Source organism: Sus scrofa, chromosome 8 (genome assembly GCF_000003025.6).
Source record: "Sus scrofa isolate TJ Tabasco breed Duroc chromosome 8, Sscrofa11.1, whole genome shotgun sequence".
In the NCBI taxonomy this organism is placed as follows: domain Eukaryota; kingdom Metazoa; phylum Chordata; class Mammalia; order Artiodactyla; family Suidae; genus Sus; species Sus scrofa.
Genome location: NC_010450.4, coordinates 52,344,055 through 52,363,301, shown reverse-complemented (window position 1 = coordinate 52,363,301; position 19,247 = coordinate 52,344,055). Strand labels below are relative to the sequence as shown.

The 19,247-nt window shown below is 40.6% G+C and overlaps 1 protein-coding gene across 2 annotated transcripts in view; it reads right to left on the bottom strand.

Annotated features, from left to right (window-relative positions):
• The window catches only part of TMA16 (translation machinery associated 16 homolog), a 28,161-nt gene that overhangs the window by 8,066 nt on the left and 848 nt on the right, over positions 1–19,247 (bottom strand). For both annotated transcript variants that reach the window (XM_021100589.1, XM_003129012.4), the window contains exons 2-3: positions 8,939–9,051; positions 1,124–1,161 (exon numbers count right to left, since the gene is read on the bottom strand). In XM_021100589.1, coding sequence (XP_020956248.1) covers positions 1,124–1,161; positions 8,939–9,051 — 151 coding nt within the window. The remainder of the gene's footprint in view (positions 1–1,123; positions 1,162–8,938; positions 9,052–19,247) is intronic.

Genomic DNA, 19,247 nt, shown 5'->3' with positions numbered 1-19,247 from the left:
TTAAGCAGAGGTGTTCATTAGAATTTTCAACATCAATGTGTTTAAAACAGGACCAAAATTCATTTCAAAGTTAAATATGAAGTTCTATGTGGGCTCAAAGCTAACTAAACCAGTCTGTCAGAAGTTAAACTGTCACATTTTAATTTGGAGATAAGAAACAGGTAGGAGGGTTACTTTTCTGCATATATTTCTTATCTAATAAAGATACAAAAAATAGTTTTAGAAAGAATACCTTAACAGAACATGAACTTCTAAGTATTTATAAAGCAAAGGATAGAACTTGCCCAAAGTAACAGAATGAGTTTGATTAGATTAATAAGAGGGTAATATTTGCTGGATAGGTAATAAGCAGCACGTATGATGCCAAGACTTTTACAATCCTGAAGATTAGTGCCATGATTACGCCCACTGACTGATAAGAAAGGTTAAGTGACTTGCCCAGGGCCTCACAGTCAGTAAATACCATACACATATGAGATCTGCCAGCTAAGGTGCAGCGGGACCAGCACTTGTTATCAAAGAGTAACAGGCTACCTCCTTACAAGTGAACCTGACCATTGGGATGTCACCTTGGATGAGATTTATCAATGTTACACATCAAGAAATGGCCCTACCGAGATTTACTGATAACCTATCTCCTGATAAAGCATTAGAGTTAAGAATGAATATCTTTCATTTTAATAATAAAGCTGAATATCCACTTCTGAAATCTTGAAATCTTGACTTGTCAGTACAAACTTAACAATAATGAATTTGACCAAACACAAACACAAATACAAAAATTATGACACTGAAATACAGACTGAGGGTGTATATATTCATGACATTAAATATAAATGTTTCCAAAATCCATCATAATTCTCATGCTAGAAATTAAACTTGAGAGAGAGAAATGGATGAAGACAGGTAAGTAGGTAGATACTAAACAGTGTCTAGAAAACTGAGCCAGATATTATTAACACTATTTGTTCTAAGAGTTTAATGATTTATTTTACTTTGTTTTAATCAAGTCTGGTAAAGAAAATTCACTTAGATAAAAATAGAAACTCTTCACTGAGAGGATCAAGAGAAAATAGAAGAAGTCACTATACTCTGGACAGAATGTCAAAGAAAATCCACTTACCAATAAGGTTGAGACGCAGTGCCTTTTCATTTTTCAATCTTGGGAGAAAAAGTGCATATGTGTTAGAAATCTTGCAGCTAGTTTTAAAGTTCTGTCAAAAACAACAAGAAGAAAAACTACCCAAAGAACCTTAATTCAAAGATCATTCTTTTATGCACAGGAAATTAATTTTGTTAATGACAAAACACTGAACACTGTGCTTCCCCGCACCCCCCCCTTCTTTATTTTTATGGCCACACCTGAGCATACGGAAGTTCCCAGGCCGGGGTCCAGCCAGAGCTGCAGCTGAGGCCTCTGCCACAGCCCCAGCAACACAGGATCCCAGCCACATCTGGAACTTACACAGCAGCTTGTAGCAACACCAGATCCTTAACCCACTAAGCAAGGCCAGGGATTGAATCCATATCCTCATGGACACCAGCCAGGTTTTCAACCTGCTGAGGCACAGCTCCTTGTGCTTCCTTTTTTAAATCGCTGGAACAAAATGTTATCAGAAACTTTTTTCTTCTCTGTGACTAAAGGATACCTATAGAACCAATTGGATTGAAAATACCCATGGCATTGTGGCTGGACTTTGCAACGCAGAAACTTGTGACAGGAGTAAAGACCTTCTAGAACACAGGGCCACCAAGACAAACATGTATCACTGTCTTCTTTGAAACACCAACAAGGGCAGAAGAGAATGTTTACTTTTCATAAATTGGGTAAGAATTATAATAAAGACCTCATTTATTCTCAAATAACGGTCAAGGTGATACACACCCTCATCCTTGCCGGTCCACATTCTAATTCCTTCAGGGAAGGACTCTGGATAGTGAGCTTCTGCAAGGCATTAGGCAATGAGGAACAGAGCAACAAAGAAAACAGCCAGGAGCAAAGCAGACCAGATCCACCCCACCCACTCTGAACAACTAGAAAACTGGAGAATGAGAATGGAGCCATAGAATGGGAGAAAATATCCACAACACAAATGACTAACAAAAGACTCACATTATGAATATACAAACAGTTCTTACTACTTAATAACAATTCAAAACCAAAAGGGAAAAGACTAACAGATTTTTCATCAAATAAAAAATAAAAACGTGACCAATAAGCACATAAAAATATATCTAACATCATCAGTCATTGAGAAATGCAGATTAAAACCACAGTGAGATATCACTAGATGGGCTAAATATCTATTTTAAAACTAATACAACATGCTTGAGAAGAAATGGAGTGAATGCAACTTTTTTACACATTAGAGGTGAAAAAGTAAAATGGAACTATCACAAGATAAGGCAATTTCATATCCTATGTACCATATGATCTCATTTCTTAAAAACTCAATTTCTTCATATACCCAAACATGTATCTACCATATGACCTAGCAATTCCAGTTTTAAGAACTGAAAGAAAAATGGAAAGCTATACCTATAAAAACACCTGTACATGAATGTTCATGGTAGCTTTACTTAATGTAGTAGCAGGGATTGGTAATTTGTGCTTAAATGGACAGAGAGGAAAATGCTGGGCTCGGGGGCCACAATGCTGGTCCCTGTCCTAACTACTCCTTTGCCATGGCACTCTCAAAGCAGCTGCAAATAAGAAGGAAGGAATGGGCATGGCTGCTTTCCAATAAAACAAATTGTTCTTAGAAAAATGAGTTGATGGTCATTAGTTTGAAGACCCGGGAAAGAGCCCCAAACCATCAACAATCCAAATGACCATCAGCAGGTACATGGATAAACACTAACACATATCTACACAATGGGGTATTACTCAGTAATAAAAGGGAAAGACAACTAAAATATGTAATAATGTGGGTAAACTTCACAAATATTATGCTAATTGGAAAAAGCTGGCACAAAAATTTACATATAGGAGTTCCTATTGTGGCTCAATGGGTTAAGAACCCAACTAGTATCCATGAGGATGTGGGTTTGATCCTTGGCCTTGCTCAACAGGTTAAGCATCCTGTGTTGCCAAAAGCTGCAGTGTAGTTGGCAGATGCAGCTTTGATCTGGTGTTGCTGTGGCTGTGGTGTAGGCTGGCAGCTGCAGCTCTGATCTGACCCCTGGCCTGGGAACTTCCAAATACCATGAGGACAGCACCCCCCCACAAAAAAAAGAAAGAAAGAAAGAAAAAATTTACACACGATATGACTCCCTTTACACAAACCATTACGAAAGACAAATCTCATTTTAAAAATAAAGACCAAATCTACTGGTGCTCAAAGCTCGGGATGGGGGGCTAAGAACTGATGGGAGGATAGAAACCACTTGATACTGATCTCAGTGGTCACATGGTGAACTGTCAAAACCCAAATGCTGCACATAAAATATGTCTGTTTTGCTGTATGTTAGTTCTACCTCAATGTTGATTTAAAAAAATAAAGACCAGTTCATAGAAAGGTAGGGAATGGCTCTGAAAAGAATTCACTCCTCTGGAATCACCCTGCAGGGAAGTCTAGTTAGAAGTCAAGTTAGCTGCAGTTCTGACTGAACTCACTGGGGCCTGAGCTAAGCTGAGGTGAAGAAAAGGAGAGATTTGAGATTAATTCTCAAACAGTTGTTTCCTAGGTTCTTACCCATAATGCTCAGTATCTCTGTTAATTTTCCAAGTTAAATCATTTTCATCTGGTATCTAGAGTTCTTGGCTCCATACCCAGTGGGAAAAGGTAGGGCAGTACAGGAGATGTTGCTATGCGGAGATGTCACAAAATAAGTTAAGGTCATGATACAGAGTAACTCGTTGTTGCCTATAATCTGTGTCACTGGAAAGCGCTGGTTTTTAAGCCACACTAGCCTCTCTGGGTAGGAAAAGAAGTGGTACCTCACACAGTCCTGAATTGGGGCACTCAAATGTAAAGGTGAAGCCCGTTTCTTACTCCTCGCTGCTGTCTACCCCTTCAGTGCCCCGGGTAACCAGAGCCCATCTCTGAGAGCAGGACAGGCTGGTTCCCTCTACCTGTGGTCAAAGTAGTACCAAGAATCCAGAGTTCTGTGTCAACAGAGACCAAGCACTGCAGGCTGCCTGACCGCCCCCACCCCCCCACCACTTCTTCAGAAAGGCAAGCACCTTTGGCAGGCAGCTCTACCCAAAGACAGTAACATCTAAGATGGTCCCCACTGCTAACTCCTGCTGGTCTGATGGTCACATCCCAGTCCTCCCTGAGTGGAGGTGGACCTAATGACCCACTTCTAACAAATAAAAAAGTGAAAAACGATGGTATTGTTGGGAAATGACATTATACATGATGTCTCCCATCCTGGTCACCGCTCTCACTGTCTCCACCTCTGCTGGGAGGTTGGGGGCAAGGTGGGGGGTGGAGGGGGGGGCCCTGCCGCCATGTGGTAAACAGCCAGCGGAGATGCTCCCAGGCCATGAACCACACTCTCCAGCCAACCCTTGGCCACGACTGAGGTCTGTTGGTCATGTGGGTAGTGTGGAAGCCAGCACCCTCCCTACCAGGCTCCCTCGCTGACCCAGCCAACACCCTGCCTGGAGCCTCTCAGACCCAGAGCCAGAAGCACTAGGTAAGTGGCACTGAGAGTCCTGGCCCAGAGGCCGTTTGTCTCATGCTGCTGAGCTGTGGTATAACCTCTTGTATAGCCGTGGGGAAGTAAAGCAGTGGCTGAGAACTGCTGTTTATTTTGAAGAAGCCCAGGCAACTGACATTCACACTATGTCCTATTGGCACCTTCTCCATCATCTTGCCTAGAGCTGCCCCAACAATCTGAGTATCCTCACCAAACATCTCTGAAAATATGTGTCACCATCCTGTCTTGTCACAAGCACTGCCCTAGGACAGGGAGATGGTCAGCATTTCAAGATGCTATTTGTGACCATGCTCCCATTTAATTATGCAGGAGTCATGGTCACTAATTCTGCTACTCAAAAAACTGGTATTTATGACAGGCATAAGCCACTTCATAAAATATTAGACACTACTACTAAAACTACACATTTGCTTGCTCCTGGGGACATGACTGTTATGGTGGTTACTTCTTTAAAATAAATAAGACAAAAGATAGAGTTCAATCTCTTTAGAAGATCACCCAAGCAGGAAAAAAATAAGATGTCTTTCAACTCTGTACTATTAAAATAGAGCCTCAGTCAATAGTAGAACTTCTTTAGGACAAGTTTTATACATGGGATTTAGCATTTTGTTCTGTTTTGTCCTTCCATAATTCTTCTATAATGTTGACTGGAAATCAACATTAAATCAATGTTTGATTTATCCTTGAAAACATACAAACATCACAAGTATGTACAGTGAGCCAAAGTACTTAATCATATTCTAAAGCATTATTTCCTGGAATTACCGTTGTGGCTCAGTGGTTAACGGATCTGACATACTAGTATCCATGAGGATGCAAGTTCGATCCCTGGCCTTGCTCAGTGGGTTAAAGATCCGGCGTTGCCATGAGCAGTGGTGAGGGTCGCAGACGCGGCTAGGGTCCTATGTTGCTATGGCTGAGGTGTAGGTCAGCAGCTACAGCTCCAATTCGATCCCAAACCTGGGAACCTCCATATGCTGCAGGTGCAGCCCTAAAAAAAGAAAAAAAAAGTCGAAAAAATTAATAAAGCATTATTTCCTAAAATACAGCATGCATACCCACTGATACTATGTAACGTAATTTTTAGGTAGTTCATATACACAGAATTAAATAATCTTTAATCAAATGGTAAGCAAGTTATTTTTCCCCTCATTTCCTCTGGATCCTTTCTGATTACACCAAGGAGAAGTTCTAGTTTAATATTAGTTTATATTGTTAAGTCTTCCAACTTTGCCAAATCTTTCCACCAACAATAAGTAAGCATGCCTCAAGTTCAAACCACTCAGGGAAGGCAACAGTATCTATGTGGTTTTAATAGAGAGCAAAAATTTCTCCTTTAAAAACAGTAATATTCAAGGGAAAAAGACAACATAAATTAAAGAACACTATAGATCAGGGCCTGAAACAGCAACAGCATCAACATTACTGGACACTTGTTTGTAACCAACAAACTAGCCACTCAAGGTGGCTGTAAAGGCCTGATCCACCTAGCAGCCATGGAACAGAGTAGGTATGGATTTCCCCTGAAGCTCCATCCTGAGAACTGTCACCATTCAACACCACCAGCAGCACACTGAAAAGCTCTATTCTCAGAGTTACTTTGTCTTTATTTAATCTGGCTCTGAGCTCTCTATGTAGAAGCAGCCCTCTTCCCAGGTTGTTTTTTGAAAACAATCAGCAGCAACTGTCTAACCAGCAGCTGCCTGAGTGATATTACCAGCTGGGGGTGATCAGAAATCTGGCCAAATATTTTACAAGGAAAACTAAGGAACAGAAGGTTGACAGAGGGCTTTGAAAAGCCAATTCCAGGAGTTCCCATCATGACGCAGCGGAAATGAATCCAACTAGCATCCATGAGGATGCAGGTTCGATCCCTGGCTTCATCCAATGGGTTAAGGATTCAGCATTGCTATGAGCTGTGTTGTAGGTCACAGATGTGGCTTGGATTCTGCGTTGTTGTGACTGTGGTAAAGGCCAGCAGCTGTAGCTCCAATTCGACCCTAAGCCTGGGAACCACCACATGCTGTGGGTACAGCCCTAAAAAAAAAAGAAGGAAAAAAAGAAAAGCCAGCTTCAGCACACTCCTGGGAAATCTAGAATGCCATGTTTACACTCAGGACTGGGTTCATGCCAAAGGCAGATCTGAGCAGGTCCTACTTTTCCACTGCTGGATAACCCTGAGGCTCTGTGTAAATGAGGATGAAGTCTGTAAACTGCCTCCTGGAGCCCTGAAAGCACATCCAACAGATTAACAGAGCCCCCCAATAGGCTGACTGGCTAGTTAAAGGATTTAAAGAAATCCCTGTCCAAACATTAGCTGACCACTTAGCAGAAATTTCAAAGTCCACACACAACAAACTTTACAAATTTAGACAAAGTCACAAAGCAGACAGCAACAACAAAACAACAGCAGGGGAAGGGAATGTCTGATTGACAGGGTTGTCACAAGGATTATTTTAAATGTCCAGTTCTGAACAAAAAATTAGGAGACAAACAATGAAACAGGAAAGTATGTGCCATACTCAGGGGCTAAAAATATGCATAAAATACAAACTGTTCCTGAGAAAGTGCAGAGGGGTGGACCTACTGGACAAAGACAACGAAAGAAGAACATGTCAGTTGAAAGCATCCAATCTGAGCAAGAGAAAGTAAAAACAAAGAAGGAAAACTGGAATTTTCAGAGACCTGTAGGGATACCATCAATCATATCAACATACAAATAACAGGAGTCACAGGAGGAAGAGAAAGGACAGAAAAGATATTTGAAAAAATATTGGCCCCAAACTTCCCAATCTGATGAAAAAACATTAACGTACACACCCAAGCTTAACAAGCTTCCTGTAGGGTGAACTCAGAGATCCAAGCCTAGGCATATCATTGTCAAACTATCAAAAGGCAGGGTGGACACCTTGAAAGCATCCGGAGAAAAGTGGCTCATCACATACAAGGGCCTCAGCAAGACTTCACCTGACGTTTCAGAACCATGGAGGCCAAAGGCCGGGGGACAACACAGCCCAAGGGCTGAATAGGAAGACTGTGAACCAAAAATTCCACACACATGGAAACTTCAAAACAAAGCGGTCCTGCTGAAATGAAGGAAAATTTAAAGATATTCTCCGATAAACAGAAATAAGAGGAATCTGCTGCTTTCAGACCTGCCCTAAGAGAAATACTAAACGGAGTCCTCCTAGCTGAAATGAAAGGACGGTAGATAGCAATTTGAATCCACATGAAACAATAGGAGTACCAGTTTAATTAAAAAAAAAAAAAAGGTAATTACACAGGTTAACATAAAAGAAAATATAAACATATTTTTGAGACACTTCTCTTCTAATTTAAGACAACTGCATAAAAACAATAATTATGAAACTGTGTTTACAAGCTTACAAGGTATAAAGATCTAATTTGTCTGACAACGGTACAAAAAAGGGGGTCAGAATGAAGCTATGGTGGAGCGAATTCTTTGTATACTACTGAAATTGACTTTAATCTGAACTAGATTGTTGCAGGTTCTCAGATGTTAGCTGTAATTCTCAGAGCAACAACTAAGAAAACAATTCAAGAAAAAAAAACAGTGATCTCCACTTTACTAAATGATCTCCACATGACTAAATCAGCTCTGGGCCCTGATCACAGGCTGATCACTAGTCTCTGTTTTCCCTCCTCAGTCTCATTTGCTGGAGGCTCTCTTTCTCCAGCCTCTATAAGGTGGAGACCTCTGCACTCAATCCTCAGCACTTTTCTCCTACTTTCATTTACTTGTTAGGCGATGAATCCAGTCTCATGACCTCTAGTCCCAGCCAGATGCTGATGCTCCCAAATTTGTATCCACATCCCTAACCTGTCCTGACACCAGACCCAGCATGTGAGGCTGCCTATGCTGCACCTGTCTTCTCCATCCAGTTGGCACTGCAGCCTGAGTGCCTGCAGAGGGCTGCACTGTGTACTCCCTCAGCCCCTTTAGTTCTGCTCAGTCAGAACATCTTTACAGAAGCTTCCAAGACTTCCCGCATAAAAAGCTGAACCTCATCCTTACTCTCCATCCACAATCCTTTTTACTTTTTCTTCACTGCACTTATCACAACCCTTTATATTTAAGGGTCAGCTTTAGGGACACTCTAAGAGCTGAATCCCTGTTTACTGTTTTATCTTACTGCACAAAACATAAGTAAGTATTTATCAGAGGAAGGGAACTGGAATACTGATTAAGGGTAAACATATCAAAGGGCTTTTCACCAACAAATAATACAAACAATGAAAAGATACTTACTTTTCCTTTTTGTCTTGCCTGTGGGCCTCTCTCGTAATCTGAGCTGCTTTTCTACTATATGGATGGATGACTTTTTTTTCCTGTCCCACATTCTTTCCCTTTGGTGCTTTAGGCTAAAATGTAGAAAACAGAGGATACACATAGTCAGATACATAAATGACTTCTGTCAAAAAGTTTTCTTTAGAAACAAAAATTTAAAATAGTACTGTAACAGAAATACTGAACCAGAAATACTACACCAGGAACCAGCAGGTAGGTCAGACATATTAATTCAAAGTCTTTGTTTCCATCGTCCTAACAGAAACGACACAGAGCTGATCCTTGAACAATACAGGTTTGAAATGTGAGGGTCCACTTAAATGCAGATGTTTATTCTTAGGAAATACTACAGTCCTACAGGATCCACGTTTACAAAGGAAGTGCATACATGGAGGGCTGACTATAACATGCAGACTTTATAAAGACCTTGCGGCTGGTCAGAGCCCCTAACCTCTACATTATTCAAGGGTCAACTATATTCAGAACTATTCTCCAATGATGTAAGAAAATAAAGGCACAGAGAGGGTCCATAAACCCAGCTCAAGTGTTCCATTTACAGAGCAGATACAGAGGACACAGATGGTAAGGAGACTCACAGCTGAAAATTCGTGGCACAGCTACCAAAGCTGAGGTAGGGCAGAAGGCACACAGGGTGTTACAGGGCACTTGACTCTAGAAGCGTGATAGGGAGTGGAGTGGGCAGTGAATAAAGAAAACCAAAGCTGGGCTCACAGGAAGTCAAGAACAGAGGAGGTAACAGAAGCCACCTCAAAATGAGCACATCCAAAAAGAAACAAGTGATTGTCCCATTTGAGCCTTATGCTAGTTAACTAGGTCCTCTAAACTAGTTGTCTGGCATATCGGATATTTTTTATTCCTACCTAATTCTGTATCTTATATCTGATCTATATTTTTTAAGAATTTTGTTTGTCTCCCTGTAACAGAAAGCCAAAATAATAATGGCTTAACCCAGATCATATAAAAAGGAGACGTCGGGGCTCCGTTCCATACAGAGCCCTTGTCATTTGTTATCCACTCTTTAGGCTGTAACCTCATATTTACCCGCATAGCTTTAAGTGGCTTAACACTCCAACCAGTGAGAAGGAGAAAGAAAAATCAGAAGGCAGAAGGCAGGAGTTCCCACTGTGGCTCAGCAGTAATGAACCCGACTAGTATCTAGGAGGACGCAAGTTAGATCGCGGGCCCTGCTTAGTGGGTTAAGGATTCGGCATTGCTGTGAGCTGTGGTGTAGGTCGCTGATGTGGTGTAGGTCGCTGATGTGGTTTAGATCCCAAGTTGTGGCTGTGGTACAGACTGGCAGCTGCGGCTCTGATTCAACCCCTAGCCTAGAAACTTCCATATGCTGCGGGTGCAAAAAAAAAAGAAAAAAGAAAAAAAAAAAAAAAAAGAAAAAGAAAATCAACCTTTTCCTTCTACATTACATATAAGAGATTAGTAAGTATATAATCTTTATTCTCAGATAAAATACATGAAAAGAAAGAGATTATTACAGGAAGCTGGGACTCTAACACACCCAATCTTCAAAGGAGTCAAGTGCTTCTAAAATATTCCCTGCAAAACTACTGTTACTATCTTCACTCAGCCTGAGGATCTTTCGTGACTAGGATGGACTTTAGATTCTCACTGCTAGTCCCTCTTTACTGGAGGTCATAGAACTCCTCCCTATAGAACACTAATTAATAAAGCTCTTCTCCTCACTCAGAGCTCCACTGGCTCATTTAGGTCCTAAATCCTTAACATGGTAAACACACCCTAACCTACTCCTCCAGTATTATTTCCCATTCTTCACAAGTCCCTTCATCCCGTTCTTCTGTCGACCACAACCTAAAAGCTGAGAGTTATGTTTCACTCCGCAGACATTCTGAGGACTTCAAGCCTGGGACACAGCATCTCAGATAATGCTGAAAAATTATTCAGAAAGGGCAGGGGCCCAGGGGAGGGAGAGCAGGATATATATAGGCGGTTTTGCAACAAAGACCAGGAACATCAAAAGATTACTGATAATTAAAGAAACCCAGACCTTTCAAGGTATGGAATTTAGCATTTTTCTATGTATGGGAAGGTGCAAGATCTGGGCTCACTGAAATCATTCCTTTTATATGCATCTCAGCTATCTGGGGCCAGTGTCCTGTGCTTTCACATCCTGAGTCCCCTCCAGGCTCACAATCTGGGTGACTGTAACATGGTGGCTTGATGACTGCAACACCCCCTGCTTACTGACATGGCAGGCAATCTTTTTAATCACCATTTCCAGAACATACCTTGCTGTTTTATTACTTCTGGAAACTGCACTTGCTACCTCTTCCCGCAAAATCCCTTTCCTTACTTGTTCTTTGATAAGACACGGCTCAAAGTTACTTCTTTTATAAAAGTCTCCCAGCAGAATTAATTAAAATGACCACCTAACTCACACATGTATTCATTTCCCTAACAAATGTTGACTCAATAATCAATAAGCTTCTACTGCTCACTTCTTGATAAACCTGGCCAGAGAACCCCAAGTCTGGGACGCTCTGGAAGCTGGTATCGGGTATAGGAAAATAAAGAGTGAAACCACCACAAAAGAGTATGTGCATTATTTGTGCGTCTCTGCACGTGGAGGTAAGGAAGGAGAAAGGTGTGATGAGGGAGCTCTCTGCATGAAAGTCACCGAGCAAACATAAACCAAGGACAAGCTCTCAGAACTTGAGGAAGGCTGTCTTGACAATGGCCCCCAGTGAGCCTCCTCCCCACCTAATATTCATGTCCATGTATAACCTCTCACCTAGGGCATGGGCTGACCTAGCAGCTCACCTGATTAACTAGTACTTAGCAAAAGCAGCATAGTGTCAATCCCTAGACTGGACTATGGCAGGACTCTGGCTCTGTCCTGCCTGCTCTACTGCCCTCGTCTGGCTGACTCTGATATGGACACCAGGTGCTTGTAGCGAGTTGCCCTATGGGGTAAGTAGCAGTCCCTGAGGAGCTGACTCCTACCAAGGACCAGGAGCTGGCAAGTAGACCCTTCCCAGTCATGCCCTGAGATGAAACCACAACCTCACCTGTACTGCAGCCGGGTGGGAAAGCTTTAAGTGGAGGATCAGGATAAGGTATGTGCAACCCATGACCACAAAAACTATGAGACAATAAACTCTGCCACTTTAGATCGATAAACTGTGAGAGAACTTGATAAAGAGGTAACTAATGCAAGACCAAAAATTAAAGCAAAGCTATCCTTGAAAAGATATCTTTATTCCATAGAGGCCATATGATGCTTTTTAAAAAAAAGTGAAACAAAGGTCACAAAAATCTCAAGGGGGGGGGGAACAGGTCTCTGAAGCTGTAAAACTTAAGTTACAGAGCTGTGTAACATTGTTTTACCAGTATGTCCAAGTCTATAAAAATTTTCCTTTAAAGATTTAAAAGCTTTCTTTAGAACAAGTAGTTTGATACTCTTGGAGCATAAAAATGGACAGCTTTAGAAGATCTCAGTTAAAGAAACTCTAAGACTTAGTACAAAGAAATACAAGGAAACTGAACTTCTGACTCATGAAGAAGTCATGAGTGATGACTATGAGTCTTTGTAATAATTTATTCATGAAAAGGTTGCCTCAAGGCAAGTTATGAACATACAATAAGGCACAAAAATAGGTACCAGAAGATATTAAACTGCAAAACAATTTTATGTTTCACTATGTTAACTTTTTAAAAAACGAACAAAATGCTTCTTAATTGAAAAACAATCTCCAACATTCAGGGATTTCCATATTTATTTTGTGAAACATTTGGTTTCACAAAATTCATAAAAGAGTACAGAATGTAAACATGTAACAAAACAGGGGGAGACTGAATGTATATTTTCAATGAAAAATATTTTATGTTTCAAAACTCACCAAGTTTAACTTTCAAAGAGATAGCAAAAATACATTTCATATGCATAACTAGTAGACTATTCTGAACAACAGAAACTTTTGAAAAGTTACTGGCACCACAGAAATATTCCAGTTAAGAAAACTAATTAATATTAAAAATCTCTCTGGGAGTTCCTGCTGTGGTGTAGTAGGTTAAGGATTGCACATTGCTGTAGCTGCGGCTCGGATTCATCCCTGGCCCAGGAACTTCCACATGCCACAGGCATGGCCATGAAAATAAGTAAGTAAATAAATAAATCTCTCTCTGACATACCATCTGTAGTGATTACTTCAGAAAATTCATTATAAACTATTCTTTGGATTCATACTTGAGAGCCACAAAAAAGCACACAAGTAGTTTATTCAAACAAAACAGCAACAGAAGTACTTCAGAAGCAATATGCTTCAAATATTTCTTTTAAAATCATAAATAACAAAAAGGAACTTTTCCTAAAAGACTAATCGAAGTCATCAAAGAATGTAGGCTCCACTAGAAACAGATGCATCATTTAGACCGCCCAATATAACTGGAAACCTATAAGAATGATAATTTCACCAAACACACTCAAGGTACACAAAGGTATATGAATTAGAAAGCTTACAGTATATAATACCTTAAACTCCAATACCCTTAAACACCAAAATAAATTCTGGAATCTTATACACTAAGTCATTTAACATCAAATACATGGTGGGAATGTAATGAATTAATTAAGAGAATCTGCCCCATTTTTAAGGACATTTCCCTTTATAGATAAATATGATGCAAGGACAAGTGCAATGACAAACACCTACTCAAAGTACCCAGAAAGGAAACTAACAGTTCCCCACATAAGCCCTGCTGAACCCCATTTGATTTTCAAGGACCACCTCCCCTTCATGTTCACCTCCCCCTTGAAGCTGCCCACAATATGTAATCAGTTCAGATGTTAGTAACCTTCTCCCAGTAGCACTTCTCACTTAGCACTTCACATTTCACACTTGTGCTCATCTCCTCCAGTGCAGCTCCCTGGAGACTACAAACTCGTACTGGGTTGGAAAAAATGGTGTGAAAGAAATAAAAGAAAGTTGGAAACTCTCCTAAATGAATAGTTTATTAAGCACCCAGTGTAAACTGCACACTGAACTACTATGAATAAAAAATTTAAAGTTATTTAAAACAGTGTGAAATATATAAAAATAATTTTAAGAGGCTCATAAATAATACTCTCCTTAACATTAAGAAAATATCATAAAAATTCTCTAATGCAGACTTAATCTTTCACACAAAAGCCTAACATCAAGCTTAATTTTGTTATTACTGACATACCCATCAGTATCTTCTCCCATTCTCTGCTACCACTCTTTACACCTCTACCTAGTACTAATGTTCCCTGACCAAAAAACAAAACAAAACCAAAAAACCCCACAAACTTAATGAGCACATCTAATTGCCATGTACTGGAGAGGCAGTGAGGTTCCAGAATCAAAACCACTTGTGGACTTGCTTACAGTCAAGCCAGTTATCTCATGAGTAACTATGTAACGTACCATCTAGCTCTCTCATGAATGGCTATATACCTTAGTAAGTGCTGGCCTGAAGATGGCCACCTCATAATAGGTACAGCCAGCTTAGGGAAATAAGGAAAAGATCCCTGAGGAAGTGACCTGAGATCCAGCCATTTTTTCAAGGATAATGTGAGCCGCTGTATAAAGAACAGTCTGGAAGGAGTCAGAGTCAGAAGAAACAAGACTACTGAAGTGCCCAGGTCCCTAAGAAAAGATGACAGTTGAGTGGCATAAGGGTGGTGACAGCAAGGATGGAGAGAAATGACAAGGTTTGAAATGTACCTTGAAGACAATGATAGGACTGAATACAGATGGTGAGGGAAAGGAAAGAATCAGGTAGAACCCTCAGGTTTGTAACAAAGCAACCACATGGTTAGATCTCCCATTTACTAAGACAGAAATGCCCTCATGGACAGGGCATCAAGAACTCACTTGTAGACAGTAGTTTAAGAGAGCTGGGTAGAGGTGTAAAGTAAGTAAATTTATGAGTCTGGCATTTAGGAAAAAGGTCTAGGCTAAAGGTACAAACTTGGGATAACCTGGAGTTAAAGGGAGTGCTTTAGAGCCACACAGAAGCTAAGAGTTCCTTCAGCAGAATAAGAAAATGGCCTGGGGCTAAGCTCAGAGGAACAGATATTTAAAAAGCACCTACAGTGTAACAGGCACCATTATGAAATCAATGAGAGATTAGTAACCTGAAACTAAAACAGGAAAAAGAACACAAACAAGTCACAGAACAAGTATATAAAAATGTTTTTAAAGTTTTGAAAAGATGTGTGCTCTACCTTAAAAGAAATGTTAAAACTTTGAGGAGCTCCCATCACGGCTCCAATGGTTAACAAATCTGACTAGGAACCATGAGGTTGCGGGTTCGATCCCTGGCCTCGTTCAGTGGGTTAAGGATCCTAAAGATACAGCGTTGCCATGAGCTGTGGTGTAGGTTGCAGACATGGCTCGGATCCCGAGTTGCTGTTGGCTCTGGCGTAGGCCAGTGGCTACAGCTCCGATTCTACCCCTAGCCTAGCACCTCCATATGCCATGGCTGCTGCCCTAGAAAAAAAACTTTGATAAACTACAATTTTAATGCATAAAAAAGATTTTTAAAAATTATTTATTGACAATGCAGTAGGGAGGGTGTGGGTGAGCTAGCAGTCCCATTAATAAGGGGGATGTAAGTTGGTATAATCCTCTGTAAGGCAATTTGATAGTTCTTATCAAGACAAAAACTGCATATCTTCCCCCCCTTAATTTTTCTTCTTTTTAGGGCTGCACCTGTGGCATATGGATGTTTCCAGGCTAGGGGCCAAATCAGAGCTGCAGCTGCCAGACTACATCACAGCCACAGGAACCCCAGATCTGAGCTGTGTCTGCAACCTACAGAGCAGCTCATGTGAACATTGGATCCTTAAACCACTGAGAGCAGGGATTGAATCTGCATCCTTATACTAGTCAGGTTCATTACCGCTGAGCCCAACGGAATGCCAATAAAAACTATGCATCTTTTGATTAAGGAATCCTACTTCCATTAATTTAGTTTACAGATATACACACACGATAAATAAGAATAATCAGTGCAAAAGTATTCCTAGTAGCAAAATAATGAAAGGAGCCTAAGTGTCCATCAGAGAGCTGGTAATTAAATTACAGTCCATGCAAGCAAGAGAGTTGTTAAATCTGCATGTACTCACACAGACTGCTAAGATCAGGCAGGAAAAAGCAGCAGAGGGCATGGGGTGGATGTAGCAAGCTCTCTCTATAAAAAGGTGGGTTCGAAGACATCCATACACTGGTACATTCATATAAAGTGTCTGAATGGTTATCTAAGAAACTGTTCTAACAGTGGTTGTTTCTCAGCTGAATCAGGGAGTCAGGAAAGAGGTGCAGGAAGACTTACTTTGGTTGTAGGGAAAATACTGCCCTCCCACCCATCCCCACACCTGGGAATGTGTCACCACACATGGCAAAAGGCACTTCACAGATGTCACTGAAGACCTGGAGATGGGGAGGTTATCTTAGATTATCCACCTGCGTTCAACATAACACAAGGGTCTCTTTAGGAGGGAGGCAGAGGACCACTGTCAGGAGAAAGAGGCGTAGCTTCTCCTAAGGCAGATCTGAGATGTTGCCCTGCTGGTTTGGAAGGTGAAGAAGGGGCCAGAGCCAAGGAAGGCAGACGGCCTCTGGCAGCTGGAGAAAGGACCTCCGCCAGCACATCCTGAAGGAAGACTGCCCCGCCAACACCTTAATTTTAGCTCAGTTAAGACTCACTTCTGGACTTCTGATCTCCGGAAATGAAAGAGAATGAATCTGTGTTGTGTTAAGCCATAAATTTGTATTAGCTTTTCACAGCAGTAATAGGAAAGTAATACACTTTTCATGGACAATCATATTTTACTGTTTATTTTTAACCATGTCATGTAACGTTATCTCAAAACAGTTTGCTATATTAGGTAGATTTTCATTAATGTTTTTCTTTAGTTTTACTAACTTTTAGAACAGATTTTCACTAGAAGGTAATCTCTTTAATATTCATTACACTCCTAGGCATAAAAGCGGAAACACAGACAAATGGAACAGAACCAAGAATCCAGAAATAAACCCAGGTATACACGACAAATATTTGACAAGGGAGCCAAGAGTACTCAAGGGGGGAAAGACTTTTCAATAAATGGGGCTGGGAAACTGGATATTCACAAGCAAAAGAATGAAATAGGTCCCCTAATTTACTTGCAAAAATTAACTAAAAATAAATTAAAGAATAAATGTAAAGCCTAAACTGAAAAACTCTAGAAGAAAACACAGGGGAAGATCCCTCACATTAACCTTGGCAATGATTGCTTGGATTTGACACCAAAAGCACAAGCAAAAAAGCAAAAATAAACAAATGGGACTACATCAATGGAAAAAGCTTCTATACAAGAAAAAGAAATAATAAGCAAAAATGAAAAGAGACCTACAGCAGTTGGGGGAAATAACCGCAAAATCACATATCTGATAAGGAGTTAGTATCCAAAACATACAAGGAATTCACACAACTCAGTAACAACAAAAAACAATCTGATTAAAAACTGGGCAAAGGACCTGAAGAGACATTAAGACATTTTTTCCAAAAAAGAAACACAAATGACCAAGGGTCCTACTGAAACCGTGTACCAAACCCTAAATCTTTGTGTTCTGAAGGAATAGGCCTTTCCTTTAGCCTCCCATGCCTCCCTCAGTCTCAAAAGGCTAACTCAAGAGTTCATGACTAGGAAATGTTGTTACAGCTAAAAACTAGTTACAACAGTCTCCATCATGTTATGCCCGGACTTGGTCCACTAATTACTAGTTTTTACTTTCTAGTTAGAGTTACATCTTACCTAGTGTCTGCCTTTCCACGAATGAGCTCTTCCTTGCTTAATTGCTTTCTTTTACTAATGGCTAATTTCCAGTTGGAGTTCTACTGCACCTAGTGTTTTCTTTGGTAATTGAAACACTCCCTACCACCCCTTCCCTGTAAGCAATTTTCATTCCAGAGTGAAGGTCAAGGAACAATAACCCTGAAGATAACCAGAAACCATCACCAGACTGACTGAGGCTGGATTTGCCTACTCTGAAATGATCTATGGATGAAGAATAATGCAGACACCTTAATCAATAACCTGTCTTCCGAGCTAAACCTATAAAACCCCTTGCTCTCCCCTCTCAAGTCAGGACATAGTTTTGAGGCACCAGCCTGCTGTGTCCTTACTTGCCTGGCAAAGCAATAAAGCTGTTCTTTCTCTTCCTCAAAACTCTGTCTCGGAGACTTAACTGGTGCCATGTGTACAGAGGCGGTATCTTCAGCGACACTATTAACTAAAGTTAATTACAACAACTAACATTCACTAAAGTATCTGACACTAGGCTAATTGGGTTACATTTAATTTTCACAGTTCTCTGAGATGAGCACTATGTACCCCAACAAGAACAACTGAATCTTTCAGGGGTTAGGTAACTTCACCAAGACCATAATATGGCAAAGACTCACTGCCCACATTCTGAGCTGTAGGAAAGTTCATAATAACTGATACAAAAGTCTAAATGGAAAACCTCCAGTGCCAAGCTGAGATTAAATTCAAGAGAGGATCAGTAGTGCCCATCATGGCTCAGTGGAAATGAATCTGACTGGCATCCATGAGGACACAAATTTGATCCCTGGCCTTGCTCAGTGGGTTAAGGATCTGGTGTTGCCGTGAGCTGTGGTGTGGGTTGTAGAGGCAGCTCAGATCCTACGTTACTATGGCTGTAGCATAGGCCAGCAGTAGCTCCAGTTTGACCTGGGAACCTCCATATGCCAGCCCTAAAAGACAAAAAAAAAAAAAAAAAAAAGTTCAAGAAAGGATGCTGCAGAGCCACTGTTGATGTACCAGAAAAATGACAAGACAGGAAATATGCCAATGAGAACAGATTCATACTGCTTTCTAGACTTATGACAAGGCAATATATTCCTACTACACAGCTTGACAGAGGTAAAGTTCTGATGGTCAAGGACAACTACAATCATATGCCAGTCAACTCCCCAATCACTCACACATAACTGCATTATTAAATGTTCCACTCTGAAAAGGAAAGAAAACTACAAAGAGCTGGCAATTGCACACACTAATAAGTACAGAGCCTGAACTTACACAAACGTGTATACTCCAAAGAAAAAACAGCTTCAGGCAGACATGAAGATAAAAATACGATGAAAAAGAGGAAAAAAAAAAAAAAAAAAGAGAGAGAGAGAGAGAGGAAAACACTGAGATCATAACTTTTTACCAGATTATAAACTTTTTATTTTATGTGCA